General features: G+C 48.2%; 1 protein-coding gene across 2 annotated transcripts in view; it reads right to left on the bottom strand.

Moving 5' to 3' along the window:
* Positions 1–15,943, bottom strand: part of TTC39B (tetratricopeptide repeat domain 39B) — a 104,046-nt gene that overhangs the window by 38,977 nt on the left and 49,126 nt on the right. For both annotated transcript variants that reach the window (XM_075559934.1, XM_075559933.1), the window contains exons 3-4: positions 6,831–6,929; positions 40–150 (exon numbers count right to left, since the gene is read on the bottom strand). In XM_075559934.1, coding sequence (XP_075416049.1) covers positions 40–150; positions 6,831–6,929 — 210 coding nt within the window. The remainder of the gene's footprint in view (positions 1–39; positions 151–6,830; positions 6,930–15,943) is intronic.

Raw genomic sequence — 15,943 nt, forward strand, 5'->3', positions numbered from 1 at the left:
CTAGAAAAACACTTTGTCTAGCAGAAACGACATGCTTACCACGGCCGAAGTAATTCTAAGGCGTCTGAAAATCTGTTGCTTAGAAACAAGTTCAAGGCCACGGCACATTCTTCCAGGCCACTCTCGAGACCTACCTTGGCTGACGGTGACCTAGAGAGAAGAAAACATGACATAGCATTTTACAGCTTGTCCTAGTCTCAAATTGTGACGTGGAGAGGGGGTGTGTGTGTACACACATACAGGAGTCATAAGGAAAGGCTAAAATTCTAACTCCGCGATTCCTAGCTGTGTTAACTTGGAAATGGCGTCACGACTGTCTCCTTCATGAGGCTGTTGAGAGGATGGACTCCTGACCTAGAATCCACATCACGGCCCTAAGTAAGCGCAGGTCCTCTCCCGTCGCTCCAAAGACCACGTGTGCAGAACCTACCTTATTTCACGAAAGGGGAAGGAGGAGTGATTTGATCTTGGTTTGGTGTCGTTAGGTAGGGCAAATTAACTGTGTAGTGCTTCTGGGGAAAGCTGTGTTGTCCAGGTCATAGGTCTCCAAACATAGTTGTCCTACCACCCCCTTTTCAGAAACAAATTACTCAGTGTCCCCCGCCACCCAAGCATTAAGAACGTTTGTATTATATCCCATCATCCAGGATAAAGAGTCAGTACTTGCTGTTGCAGTCCCCCTGGATCGTGCCAGCGCCCCCAGGGGTCAGTATCACCCAGGCTGGGCAACACTGGCCCAGACTAGAGGCTGCCCCTCCAGCTACCTGATGCGGACTCCCGGGAGTGCTCTCCCAACTCAGCGCACACTAAGTGGGCCTAAACATGACAGCTGCCCTGTCCAGGAGGAGCATCACTGGTGTCCTTCCCATATGGTTACAGGAAAAGGCTCATTTTGACATCTGCACGTTCATTCCAACTTTCCTTCACGCCACGTTTGTGCTGCGTGACTCCTCTGAACATGTTACCACATAGGCCTTCTGCAACCTTGAACACATGTCAATTTATTAGCTCTGTGAGTCCTGAGTTTCACCTCTAAACAATATCATGCAAACAAACACTTATCATGAAAGCAAAATTGCTCTTTAAAATTTGAGTCACCTCTAAAAAATGTTAGTTGTATCTACAGTTTTTAATGAGAAAATATTGCAGTGCGTAGATGAGCAGTGGAGGCTTGGACAAATTACTGGGGTGGCTGCTGAGAATGGGCATTTTTCAGGAGAAATCTTGGAATGTGTTTAAAGATGAATTCCCTTGCCGCCAACTTCTCCCAATTCATTCTTTAAGACGTGAAAGCAAAGTCCTACTAGTGACTTGTCTCCTGGAAATGGATCCTAAGGTACTCTAGGGCACCCCCTCCCCAAGTAGAACCCTCTGTGCCCCAGGTCTTTTCAGCATAACGTCTTTATTATTTAGGTGTCAGCTCAAACAGCACCAAGTCATGGCAGCCTGTTCTGATTCCCCCCGAGAGCCATCGAGCCTCACAAGTTTCTTTCCTCTGTATAACGCATTACCACCGGAGAGTACCTCATGCCTCTATCTGTGGACGTGTTTGTCTGCCTCCCTGTCCGGGTCATAAACACGAGGCGGTTGTCTTGGTCACGTCTGGACTCTCAGTGCCTTTGCTAGTACCGAGAACAAAACATAGGCTCACTGAACAGTGCTGAGTAGGGTTGGGTGGGTAAAACTGCGAGCAGGTGGGTAGCAGCTCTGGGCAGAAATAGAGAATTCTTCACACGTACAGTTTGAAGATGCCTCTCCTCCAGGTGTGGAACTTTGTAGACATCAAACATTACAGCAAGACCATTCACAGGAAAGTTGCTTGATAGCTCCCATATCAAGTCATCGCTAAACTTTAGCAATTTTCCCTCCTGAATTTATCCAAATTCATCTCCACCACCAATCGAGTCCCAGGAAGCCAGCATCTGTTACCTAGTGCCCGAAGACCCATTGTTCCACCCATTACCCACCCTCCAATCTTTGCCTAAAGTTTGTTCTATTAATATTGTACTAAGTAAATGAGGCACTGAACAAGACACACAGGATTCTGGGTTCTTCCTACTGCCAATGGGTCAGTTCACTACAGAAAAGAACCGCTCCATCCGGTTTCCAAAGCTGTAAATCTTTACAGAGGCACACTCCTGTGGAGCAACGAGTACGTTTGAACCGCAACTTTTTGGTTACCAGCCCAACACTCAGCTCACTGTGTGGGGCTCATAAAAACCCACCCAAACCCACTGCCACTGAGTCCATTCTACCTCCAAGTCCTGTATAGGGTTTCTGAGACTGTATATCTTGACTGACAGGCAGCCTCATCTTTCTTCCCCAGAGTGACAGGTGGGTTTGAACCACTGATCTCAAGGTTAGCAGCCAAACTTTTCCTGCAGTGCTATCAGGGCTTCTTCTGCTGGGTTCTTAGGGATTTTTTAAATCCTTTTGTTAGTTTGTTTGGGGTTGTTGAGGGGGGCCTGGCGTGAGTAAGGATGCTCACTGTGGTAGTTACATAATCTGGTGTCAATTTGGGACTTGAGAGGATTAAGAGTGAAGGGGTGGAGCCTGGTCTGTCAATCAGGTTATAGTCAATGAGGCCTATGTGTGGGCATGGCCTTCTCCTGAGGATTCTGGGAACTCCTGCATTTCCTCCTTGGAGGCAGGAGACACCTCTCGGCTCACTCCCTGAGAGACTCTCTACTGACAAGACACATAGAGCTATGCTGACGCAGCTAGAGCCCTGGAGCTGGAGAAGCCTCGTGAAGACCCACCCACACCAGTGCTGAGATGCTTCCACCATCACTGAAGCCACACGACTATCCACCCACGGCATTCAGCGTCAATGCATGTGTTCCGTGACTCTGAAAAGGACTTTAGAGATTGGTATCAGACATATAGGCTAATATCAAACTTACGGACTTGATTTGAACTCGGCTGAGATGTTTTCTCAATGTTCACTTGCTCTTATATATAAATTTCTTTCTTAATACACATATGAGAGTGTTCACAGTATTTGTTTCTCTGATCTAACCGGACTAACACACTAACCTAAACAACTAAACCGATAACCAGGTGAGTTCTTCTCAGACTGGGACGAGCGCTCTGGGTCAGAGCTGGTTTGGGAGCGGGAGCAGGGCTGAAGCACATATTGATGAGGATGTCACAGAAAGATCTCCAAAATGATGGCCACCAAATCCTATCAATATCAAGTCAGGAGCCAGGGTGGGTGGAGGGCGGTGCATGCGGGGCTGATGGTCATCAATGTTGAGTGGAAGAAAATGGGGGCAGGAGCGAGAACACAGGCAAAAGGCAGAAATCTTTCCACTGCGTGCATGTTCTGTAGCCTTAAGAATAAGGCTATGTACCCTGGCTCAGATATCCCCTCCTCACTTGTGGGAAACAGAAAGATTTCTCCCAAGTCATCTCCCCCAAATACGACACTGCTTGCAGCTAATGGTAAATAATTGTCAAGTTACCTCCCAGAAAGCAGTCATTTGCCAGACCACAGGTAGCCCCCACACCCCCTTGTTAAGGACAATGGGGTACTTCTTCCTAAAGGCTTGTGAGCATTAGCTTGGTTCCTGTAAGTGGGGTTCACACCCTACTGATAATGGTTTCTATGGAGATCCAGAGAACAGATCAAACCGGCTCAGTGACATCTAAAGTTAGGCTGCCATCCTGAATCTAGGATCCGCCCTTCTTGTCACATGTATACCCCCAATCCCTCCTCTATTACAAGTACACCCCTAGATCACCCCCTCCCATTACTGTATTACCTATAGCAAAACCCTTTCCTGTGAAGTATGTCTTCGCCTGTAATTAGGGGGCTTGCATGTCCCCAGAGAATAGAAAAGCCTTGGTCAGCATTAAAAAGTGAGATCGCTCTCTCCATGTGGACCAAGTGAAGCTGAGTTGAGCATTGCTACCATGAAATGTGTCTGACTCCATTATTTCCATTTCTCTTCTATCTCTCATGCTCTCTATGACTTTACTATAATCTTTCCTTATCATCGCTGTACAATTACGCCTACCGGACCCCTGATGATGTGCTGGGGGCTGGCTTCCCCTGACACTCATTCACTTCTATTCAGCCTTTCCTGGAACAGATTAGGTTTCCCAGTGTCACCCCTCACCTGTTAATGGTAACCTTCATTCCCACCCATTCTAAAAGTAGGGCTCGTCCTTGATTACCGGGAAATGGGCTGGGCAGAGATACTTGTCCCTTTGCCAAACCACCCTCCTCTGCATGCTCCTGGCCACCTGAGTGGGTGTGCTTTGAATGCCCCAGCTACGGGGAAACCAAAGGGGCTCAGCACTTCAAAGCGTGATGAATCCAAGCCTTCTGGGTAGCTGAGAGAGATGCTGGCATGGAAGTAATGTCGGGCACCTGTGTTAATTAAGAGCGGTAGCGCTGACCAGGAGAACATCTTCCTCTCAGGACCAGGACTGCTCTCAGACGTTTCTTGCAGTCCCTTGTCCCTGTCCATTTCCACTGCTATTGCATTAAAACTCTCACTATTGCGTCTCTTACCTAAATTCTGAAACCATCTCCAAAATGCTTTCCTGACTAATCTTATTTTAGTTCAGTGGTTCTCAAACTTTAGTGTACCCTGGAGGCTTCTGAAAGCCTTGTGAAACCAGAATGCTGGGTCCCACCTGGAGTTTCTGAGTCCATAGGCCTGGATGGACACACAAAGATGCACCTCACTCCAAGATTCTCAGGTGATGCTCTAACTCAAACTCGCTGTCATTGAGTCGATGCCAACTCATAGTGACCACATAAGACAGGGTAGAACTGCTCCTGTGACTGTCCAAGACTGTAACTCTTCATGGGAGTAGAAAGCCCCCTCTCCCTCCTGCAGGGCCTCAGGTGGTTTTGAACTGCTGCCCTTGCAGTTAGCAGCCGAACTTGGTCTCCAACAACGGGTGATGCTAGTGCTGCTTTAATCCCCGCTGGACACCACTTGGAAACAACTCTTCCTAAGACAGATAGTCCTCAGACTCCCTCCTTAGATCAAGGCCCTGCACTGGCTGTCCCACACCCACCCCTCCAGGTTCACACACCTCCACCTGGCTTCAGGGGCCTCGGAGATCCACACCCATTACACCTGCAAAACCAGACTGGACCAGAGAGGCAGGAAAATGACAACTTGCAATTTCTTATCAACAAGGCAACTCCCTCCCGCCTCGCAGGATGCAATGAAAAGATTCCTGGATCGGGGATCAAACGTCAGCATGGTCATTCTCTAGCCACGTGACCTTCTGGAAGGCACTTCTCTGAGTCTGTTGCCTCATCTTAGAAATGGGCAATCCATTCTGCCTGCCCACTTCACGGCGTATCATTCTTAATACCCCTTCAACAGAGACGCTGCTTCTAATTTAGAAGATGCACTCGTGACAAGGCAGAATGGGCTGTGTGTCCATCAAATGGCAGAACGAGCTGGTATGTTCTTCAGTCTTAAGAAGGAAAAACTGTGCCAAGGCTGCACATGACTGATCAAGGTTTGGGACTACACCTGGACTAATATTATCCCTCCAATTCCATACCTTCCTTCACTGATAACTTCAGAAACCTGCTTGCCAACAGCTACCGTGGATGTGGTGACTAAGAATCTGGGCCTGGAACCCCAGCCCTTTCATGCATGTCCGGGCCCCACCGCCAGCTCGGAGTGACCTTGGCAAGTCGATTTTCCTTTCTGGTGCTCGGTCCCTCGGCAGTAAAAGCACCCACACCCTACGTTGTGCAGGGAATTAAAGTAAAAAAAGCACCTACTGTGCTTCGAGCAGTGCCTGCCACGGCTATCACCCTCATTGTTTTGCAACTAACCACAGGCCTTCAGTAATTTACAGAGCTGCCGAGCATGTAACAAATTAAACGAAATTTGCTTTAGCGGTACCTGTCTGTTCACTTTTTTAGTCAGCTGTGGGTGGGGTGTGCCAGACCCTAGAGGACAGGGTAGAACTGCCCCTGCGGATTTCTGTGTCTGTACCTCTTCACAAGAGTAGAACGCTTCATTTTCCTCCCGAGGATCCGCTGATGATTTTGAACTGCTGACCTTGAGGTTAGCAGCCCTACGAGTAACCACTCTGCCACCACGGCTCATGTGAACTTCCACAGAGCTGCCTTGATAACTGATACAAAGGACCACCTAGTGACGCCATACTAGATTTAAATGATTCTAGAAGGAACACGGGACAAAAGTCATGCTTAACAATTAAATCATAAGGTAGAAAATATTTAAGGGAAAGTGTAGCCATACAATAAATTTTAAAAGCAGATTAGGAAAGCACATGTTTAATATGAACTCAGATAAGTGGGGGGGAAATTAATGTTTCTCTACAGAGGTAGAAAAAGAACTTATATACACCCAAGAAAATGGGTTTGGTGGTGAATATATATATATATATATATATATATATATGCTTTTCTAGATTTCCTGGGGCTTCTACAGGTTTCTGCAAAAGTATTTCCAAGCCACAGTTATGAGCTGCATGTAACAAAGGAGAAAAATTATAATATTATATTAGATGAAAAACCTATTATGTCATAACTGCACAACAAGAAGTATCAAACCCAAACCCACTGTTGAGTGAATTCTGACTCAGCGACCTCACAAGGACAGAGGGTCGCCAGTACTTCAGTACTGTCTGTGTTATACATAACAAAGTCACCTACCTGCTTCCCTTAGTATTTTACCTGCTGAGACCCTCACCACTGCTCAGGTTTGTAAGACACAAAGCACCACTCTAATATTAACATGACCAAGCACCCCAGGGGCCACCCATCCACCCCTGCCCCCCACCGCAGGCCCTCCCAGTAACTCCCACGTACCCTTCCTGACCTGCTGCAAGTTGACATCCTATGCCTGCCAGGTGCCTTTCTGGAGTCCAGCACAGCAAGGTGGTGGTGACTGCTTGTTGCCGTGGCTGACTGGGAAGGCCTGTGGGTGAAAAGGGCAGAATGAGGTTTCCAGGGCCTGCCTCCCCAGGACCACGAGTACAGGAGGCCTGCAATTATTCTGAAGGTCCCACGTCGATCGCGTTACTGACTTTGAAAACCTAGTAACAGAAATCTGCTCAGTCACCTGTTGTTGGACATTCTAAAGTACAGCCCTAACAAAATGAATTTACTTCTCTTTTTAATTTCGCACACACACTCACAAAGAAATGAATTGAACTCTTCCAACAGTACGCCAGCCTTTTTTTAAAAAGTACTTTATCTTGTAAATCGTCTTCTAGATCTTTTCCCTCGTGAGTGTCTATATATTCTAGATCTAATGACACAGAGCTTTATACACTGTATGATGCATCTTTTCTTCTCAACAATGCACGGTCGCTGTGCAGCATCTGCACAACAGTCTGCTGCATGCTAGGCCATAGCTTGTCATGTTTCTCCTTGTCGAGGATCCTTGTTTCTCTCCAACTTTGCTGTTACAGACAATACGCTAATGACACCTGACTCACCTACCTAAATTATCCCCTAGGGCTAAATGTTTGACTTAAAAGGTAAGTATTTGGGCAGAAGGCTCTTGGAGGGAAGGATTTGGTTTGTCTGTTTGTAATAAACTACCTAATTTCCCCTGATTTATGTCCCTTCACGTGCTGATGTCACATTAAAATGGAGACCCATCAGGCTCTCAGAACCTGAGGCCACTTTATTGAGTGGGGGGCCCTCCACACAAGTAGCACAGGAGCAGGCCCACGTGTAGAAGGAAGTGCCCATCAGCTCCGTCTCAGCATCAGCCTTCTCTGGCTTCCTTTTACCTAAACAGTACACATTCTGGAAAGAGTTAAAGCCATTAGGCTAAGCGAGAGAGGCAAAAGTCATTTTCCCCTTAGGGAGGTTCTTTTGTTTCTGTGTGTTTAATTCCAATAGGTACCATGTCCTCCATCAGGCCATCCAGAGTTGTACTGGGTATGAAGTTAGTCAGCAAGCATCACTGCTGAGGCCCCAGCTCACGCACGCAAGGGTGTTTTACAGTGTGCTTACACAAGTCTCTGTGATCAGTGATGGCTGCAGCCAAATTCTCTCAATGACACAGTTAAGTCTCTTTAAAAAAAGAAAAGACCCCATCAAAAGAGCAGCTTCTGAGGGAATCTGGCCTGTTACACTCAAGGTTGAGAGGTCAGCTCAGATGGTCAGGAGGGCTGTGGGGGAAGGGAGGCCAAAGGGGTTATCTTGAAATGTCTTCTCAAAAGACGCAGAATGATCACAGGGGCTAATTAGAAAGACGTTTTAAGAAACATGAAAAACTGTACGGGTGAAGACGATGGATGACAGCGGGAGCCCGAGATTCTTTTGAGGAACTCGGTGGGAAACAGGCCTCTGGAGAACCCCCTCTAACGATGAGGGAGGAGAGGAAAGCGGTCACTAAACAGAGTGCTTGGGTGAGAGGAGTATGGAAGATCAAGGCACAGATCGGACCTGACCAGTTATCACTTTGTCAGTAGACTCCCCCCCCTTCCCCCGTGGTGCCAGGTGGACCAGATCGGTCCCAAATCTGTCGGTACTTTGGGTTTGTATTGTTCTGCTTTGTTTGTTCATGCTAGGGTGCATCTCAGAGGTGTCATGTCAATGGAGGTCACCCTCTTGAAGCTGTGTGCTATGCTTTTCCGTTCGTCGGTTTTTAAACCCAGGACTGATGAACCTTGAGGGACAGCAAGTAGAATAAGGAATTTGGGGAGTACAGTGGGGGGGGGTTGTAAAAGGGAGATGACGTCAAGGAGTCCATGTAGAAAAAGAGTGTTTGGAAGCTGATCGTGGTAGCAATAATCAATACATTGTACTTGTGATTGAAATATGGAATGATATATGTATTAAATCCCAACTAATTAAAGGGGGGGCAGGTAGTAAAAATATATCAGTAAATGCGCTGGTGAGAAAGAGGCCCGGGAAGTTAAGCTGAGGAATGTTTTCGTGCACCTGCTCGTGCCTTGAGGACTATCCTATGAGAATGTCACTGGGGTCTCACCCCGTCCGCCCCCCAGCCTGGATCTTGCCCCTTCAGACTCCCTTTTGTTCCCAAATCTCAAGGAATATTGAACAGGGATGCGACTGGAGTCCCCTGAGGATATGGAAACCTTCACAGTGAGTCTAAAGCACAGAATGCTTCAGGGGAAAATCAGAGACATGAAAACACCATCTTCGGAAGTGTTGATGACAGGTGTTTCGAGAGTCGCTTTGCCCTCTGACCTATCATTGTGGTTTGTAGCATCTTTCAGAGTTCCCAGTGCCCTGTCCTATGATATGCACCCATTCCGCATCTACCTTCACTTGAGTTACTGGAGTTCCCTAACTGTGATGCATCAGGTAGGAGAATATCCAGGTGCTTCGGGCAAGGGTACTAAGAGCGGGGCCGTGAGAGGGACACGGAAACCCCCGCAGCTGTGCAGCTCATTGCCAAGTCCTCCTGGTACTAAAGAATACAGCAGAACTGCCCCCAGAGGGTTTCCTGGGCCGCAAAGCAGGCCGCCAGGCCCTTTCTCTCGCAGAACAGCTGGTGGGTGGGGTTAAAAAAGCAGCCTGCTGGTTCGCAGCAGTGCGCTTCACCACTGTGCCACCAGGGGTCCTCAGGAAGCCCCCCAGACAAGAGGGCATTTGTAGCTGAAAGGCAGGCCTTTGTTTTTTTCCTGTCAGAGAAAGCTTTTCTTAGGAGAAAATAAGGAGCACTTGTGTAAACAAGACGGACAGTCCTGTTTATGAGCAGGAAAGAGGAAGACACAGTCCAGGGGCTGTCTACCTTCCAGACCATTCAGTTCCTCTGCAGCAGCGGTTCTCACCCTTCCGAATGCCTGGACCCTTTCACACAGTTCCCCAGGTTGTGGTGACCCCCAACCATGAAATTCTTTTCATTGCTACTTCATCACTGTCATTTTGCTACTGTTATGAATCATCGTGTAAATATCTGATATGCAGGATGTATTTTCATTGTTATAAATTGAACATAATTAAAGCATAGCGATTAATCACAAAACAATATGTAACTATATACTGTGAAATATTTATGTGTTTTGCAATGATCTTAGGCAAGTCTTGTGAAAGGGTCGTTTGACCCCCAAAGGGGTCGCGACCCACAGGTTGAGAACCACTGCCTTACAGGTTTGTTTGTTTTTTAACCAGGGCTGGCAGGCTTGGCCAGAAGATGTATCGCAGAAAAGGCCAGCCTCCTCCCCACTGATGCATTTGAATTGCAGTGTTGGCAAAGAACATCAATACACCTTGGAATGCCAGAGAGACAGACAAAGCTTTTTTGGCACAGCCAACACGCTCCTTAAAAGGCTGCATCCTTCTAAATCCTTTACACTGTACATGGCATTGCAGAAAGCCCATAATGCTACTTCCTAACTTAATATACACAAGGACACAATGTGCATATCACTCTACAAGTTCATTTCTTTTCCCTGAACCAAAAACGATTAGTTAGTTGGCCACTGAGTTGGGGGAACTGTGTCCTGGAGACTATTTATGTTTGGGTGGGGGGTGGGGTCACCAGTTCTTTCTTCTGAGGCTCCTCCAACCTCAAGTCAGCAGATGAGAGTACAACACCCCAGGAGGGGCGGGGGAGGGCTCCACTATCAAAATGCTGTTAATTTTTTATATGAATGTTTCAAATACACCAAACTCATTACCAGCGAGTCAATTCCAATTCAGAGCAAGCCTACAAAATAAGGTAGCCCGTTCCATAGAGTTTCCGAAACTAATAAATCTTTACCAGAGCAGACAGCCTCAAACTTCTCCCTCAGAGCAGCTGGTGAGTTTGAACTACCAACCTCAGGTTTAGCGGCCACTGTTTCCACTCAACCCCCCCTGTCACACCAAGGGCTCCTTTTCAAACACACAGGGAAGCTACAACAAAAAAAGCACCCATGTAGACCAGGAATCTGTTTGTTTTTGTACAGTGTGAAGCTAACTTTGTTTCCTACACAGAGAGGCCATTCATCCAAACACCACTGAGTGACTCGCCCTATGGGATTCCCAAACTCAGTGGAATGGCAGTGGGTTGCCTTTTTGGAAAAAGACAAAAGACAGACTGCAGCCCTTTCAACACCGTTGTGGACATGCCTTCACTGCCATGGGTGGCTCAGAGGGTGAAGTGCTCAACCATGGCTGAAAGGCTGGGCCGATGGGGCCTCGGAGGCAGCTCTGCTGCACAGAGGTTCCGCTCTGCACACGTGGCTGGGGCTGTGTGTCAGCACCCACGGGGTGGATGGTAATGGACGACGCCCGACAGGGCTGATGGAGGGCCCTACATCATGTGGTTAGTTACATGCTCACTTGTGAAACTTTGTTTGGTAGGTATCAGATAATGACCGTCTGCTGACATTATTTTATCACGTGAAAAACGTCAGACGTGAAAGACCACAGCTTCTATGATTCCACTGGTAGGAAACGTCCCCAAACAGGGTCATCCACACAGACAGGAGCGGGTGGTCCCGGGTGTCAGTAGCCCTTTGAGCGTTGGATCGTTGGTTTGGACCCACCCCGGGGCACCACAATAGACCTAGTGGTCTGATCCTGTAAAGATCCCCAAGGGAAAGAATCCCTTTGCCCCAGAGGGGTTTCCGGTTCTCAGACACCTGTGCAGATGGCCACGCCTTACTCCTGCCAACCGTCCCATACCCGCCGCGCGCGCTTAACCACTGTGCCACTAGGGACCAAGAACCCCCTATGACACAGTTCCACGCTGGCATACACGGGCTGGCCTGAGCTGGAGCGGACGAGGACAGTGCATGTGCAGTGTTGAAGATGGAAGTGGGGAGCAGGGCGCTCGAAGGTAAGCACCGCAGAGCTTACAAGTTGACTGGCCTGAGCGGTTTAGTCATAGTGGGGGCGCGGGCACACACACCAGGCACTGAGTCTCCCCAGTAGGGACTGACATTTGCGCAGATGATGTCATCTCTGGTTGGCAACTCAATCGTTTCTTCCCTCCCCATAGGGATGCGCTACCGTGCCAGGTGAGAGCTTGAAGGATGGACTTGCATGTTTGCTGACTACCTTCAGACCCCACCTGCCAAGAAGACGGAGGGCCAGGCTGACAGTGCTCTCATAACACGAAGGACAGAAGAAACTGCCTCAACGGATGCCGGTGCCTGGGCCCGCCGCAGCCTGCTGCTGGCGATCTGGGAAACCAAAGCAGGCTCTAGAGCTGCTCAAGTTCCCTCTGCAGCCAGAGCACACGGCCCGAGCAGCCAATGTTTACACCGACCAGCGGTGGGATGTGAGGATGGCCAGAGACGGACGGCTGCTGCTTTGTGCTACTGGTCGCGGGCCTGCCCGCTCTGATGGAAGGCACTCAGGCCACACAAAACCCTTCCACCTCCCCAACTCCTCCTAGATTGAGGAGGACACTAAAAGGGATGCTTGGGCCCCCACCCCAGGGCACCTCTCACTGGAGAGCAGGGTGACTCTGGATAAGTCTGTCACCTCGCGCGCCTCTTGGTGTCTTCCTGTGCAGACACGGGGGTAGAGAGGAGGGGGCGGATAACAAGGGCGTGTGAAGAAAGAGTGCCCTCAGTTTTATAAAGTCACTGCAGAAACTGAGCCACCACACAGAGGTGAGAGAATGTTCACGATGCCGGTGCTATTACAAGAGGTGAGCCACTAAGCCCAGGACCCGCCCTGGGACAGACCATTATATTCCTCAGGCTTCGCGGCAGTGCTGCTGGGCATCTCTGGAAGTGCCTGGACAGAGGCCGCACGGGCAGCCCTCGGCTGGTTTCATTATGCTCAGCGTATGCAGCAGATGCTGGTTTGCAGAGTCACGCTGTTGGGGTAAAGTTGTATGTTTCTGTCTCTTTCTTTCTTCCCCTCAAACCCCAAGTTCACCTGGAGTAATAGAGTCCACTAAGACAATGTTCCACACACTCAACTTCAGCAAGTCAGGGGTCTTAAAAACTACGAGCAACCTTCTAAGGTACAACTGTTGGTCTCTGCCCATCATGAGCAAGGCAGAGAGAAGAAAATCAAAGAGACCGTCGTGTGTGTGTGTGTGTGTGTGTGTGTCCGTGTCCTGATAAACATGCTGGACCAGGACAGTCCTGTGATAATGAGAGACCCTTCTCCAGACTAACATTAAGACAATCACCAAGACTTGATTCTGATAACTCAACCAGGCAAGAAATGGCCGATAGTTTGGTTTTACCCACATTCCCTGACCCGCCCAGAAAGACGCAGGTGCTCAGTTGAAGAGGGCCCAACAGAACATGAGTTTGGTTTCCTTTGAATTTCACTCATGGTTTCCTTTGATATTTCATCAGCCCACAGGTGTGGTAGGTCTTTAGTGGTCATTCGGGCGTTATGAATGGATTTCTTTTAGAGTGTATTATACTCTAGACTATCTCGTTTCAAGACTCTGCAGGTGATAGCTGTAGGAAGCTAGGAAGAAGGGGGCCAAGACTTGAATTTCTCTCACAGGTTGGGGCAGTCAGTAGTCATTACCTTCTTAGCAAGTGGGGCGGGGGCGAACTTGAGCCTTTCCTTGGCCCAGTAAACTAGGCCCAATAGAGGCCATTTCCTTGCCACTGCCCCTCCCTTAATAATTAGCTTAGTTTAAAATACACACACACAACCCCCCCCTTTTTCTGCTTGATACTAAAGGTCATGAAAACAGCCACAATTGAGGGACAAAATAAAATGAAACTCTGGGTCTTAATGTACTAGCATGTATTCATGTGTGGTTTGTCTTTTAAGAAGGCCGTGTATGTACCGGCACAGAAGGTATTTGTTAAAGTCATAGGTCACAGTCTTCTCCACTAAGAGATGAAAATGAAGACATGCCTCCCTCGCCGCCTCGCTCCACAAACACCAAAATGCCTTATCTCGTGACAGCCACAGCCTTCGGTAACCAGATTGGGTGATTTGAGGCAAAAATGGAACATAAAAACGGCTGTGTTCAAAAGTGTGCTTACAAGTCACTGGACTCAAATCTGAAAAATATGGGGGAAAGTTACCCAAAAGTTACCAGTGCTGACTCACAGGAGCCCTCCAGGGCAGGGTAGGACTGACCCTGCCAGTTTCCAAGATTAATCTCCACAGGAGTTGAAAGCCCCCCGTCTTTCCCCCGTGAAACTTCTGGAGTTTTTAACCTGGTGCCCTTGAAGTTAGAAGCCCAAAGGATGCCCACTATGCCACCAGGGCTCTATATATAAGTAGCCACAGAAATATCTTCCGTGCCAGTCTCTTTACACTGACTTTGTCAGCTGCTCTTCACTTACAGATGAGCAGAACGAGGTTCACAATAGGCTCAGTCAAACGACAAAGCCCTGCGGGGTTTATTAAGGAAGTTGACAGGTTGTAATGCATGGGAGAAAACAGTAAATCCATATATTAAATCATGTATCTCACACACACAACCATGGGTCCCCAAATTTATTTGGTGTACCACTTCCTGTTCAGGGAGAAAAAAATCTGCTCGGTACCCCCTTGGCAATTTAAAACTTATGTACCCACATTCCCATCGTCCAGGATAAAGTGTAGGCATCTGCTTTTGTAATCTCCTGGATCATTCCTAATCCCCCAGGGGGGCAGTCCCGCCCACTCTGGGAAAAACACAATAGTAGATAATATTAACTCAACCAAACCAGACTCACTGCTATCGAGTCTCGATCCTATAAACCTGGGTAGAACTGCCTCGACGGGTTTCCTAGAACTCTTTTCGGGAGTAGAAAGCCTTGTCTTTCTCCCGAGGAGCAGCTCGTGGTTTCAAACTGCTGCTCCTGCAGGCAGCAACCCAATGCGTAACCCCCATGCCAACAGGACTCCTCACATCTGCATGTGTCCGTGTTTGCCAGCGAAAAGCGTCTACTCCTAGAACTGAAAAATGACTGCAATTCAAACGGAGCTATCAGGCAACTGGTCTTTGAATGCCATCCTCGTTTGCTTAAAATCCTGTCTCCCGAAGGGCAGATAGCATCTCATGCTCCGCATCGTATCCCCCAAACCTGGCATGAGCTTGGTGACAAACGCAAACCTTTCCTGACCAGATGGAACACACGAGTGACTGGCGCCCTCCATACAAACTCAAGGTAAACCAGGATTTTTCTAACATTTTTTAGGAATCTTTCCCCATTAAATTCAAAGTTGCTGCATTTAGGTATGATGATACTTTTAAAAATAAAAGCAACAGATGTTTGGTCTCCGGATGGTGGAGAAAGCGTCTTTTTAAAAAATCCTTGACTTCTTTTACACTCGGGAAGCCAACCATCATCCTGGCACCCAGGAAAGCTCGCACAGTTTAAGTCATCCTGATCAAACTTCCCTGCCTCGACAAGAGGGCCGCTAGGGGTGGGAGCACGCCAACTTTTAGAACTCTCTCTGGCGAACACGGTTTTAAGATGAAGGACGAACGAGATCGGCAACTCAATGGCATCAGTTCGCTGAAGGCTAAGGCTTTGAATCGACAGACAAGCTGAGGACACATGCGGAGAGAGGGCAACCAGCAGAAGGCACCCTAAGTAAAAGGGGAAACTTCGGCTCCACAAAAGGCTTTCCAAAAAGGGTGAAGCGACAAGCTCCTGACTGGGGGAATCGCTTCAGAAACGACCTGTCCTACAAGAAATAACCAAAATATATCTAAAATTTCGATCGCCTGACAACGAAGGGAGGGCAGTTCGATCCTGTGGTAAAATGGGCAGACGACTTGGACAGAGAGGCATATCACCAACGAGCATACTCATGGGGCCGGCAGACACAGGAGAAGCTGCTCAGCATCCTTGGCTCTCAGAGACTGGACATCGAAACCCGAATCAGAGACCATGTACTCCCCCAGGAGTAAAAATATATTTTAGAGGAAAATAACAAATGTTGGTGAGGATGTGGAGAAACTGGAACCCAGACCCACTGCGGAAAACTACAGCCACTGTGAAAAAGCAGCATGGCAGTTCCTAAAATCACTTACCCCAGAACTATCAGAAGCCCCCTGGAATCGCTGTGAACTGCTATGCACAGGTCGTCAGT

The sequence above is a fragment of the Tenrec ecaudatus genome, chromosome 10 (genome assembly GCF_050624435.1).
Source record: "Tenrec ecaudatus isolate mTenEca1 chromosome 10, mTenEca1.hap1, whole genome shotgun sequence".
NCBI classification, from domain to species: Eukaryota; Metazoa; Chordata; class Mammalia; order Afrosoricida; family Tenrecidae; genus Tenrec; species Tenrec ecaudatus.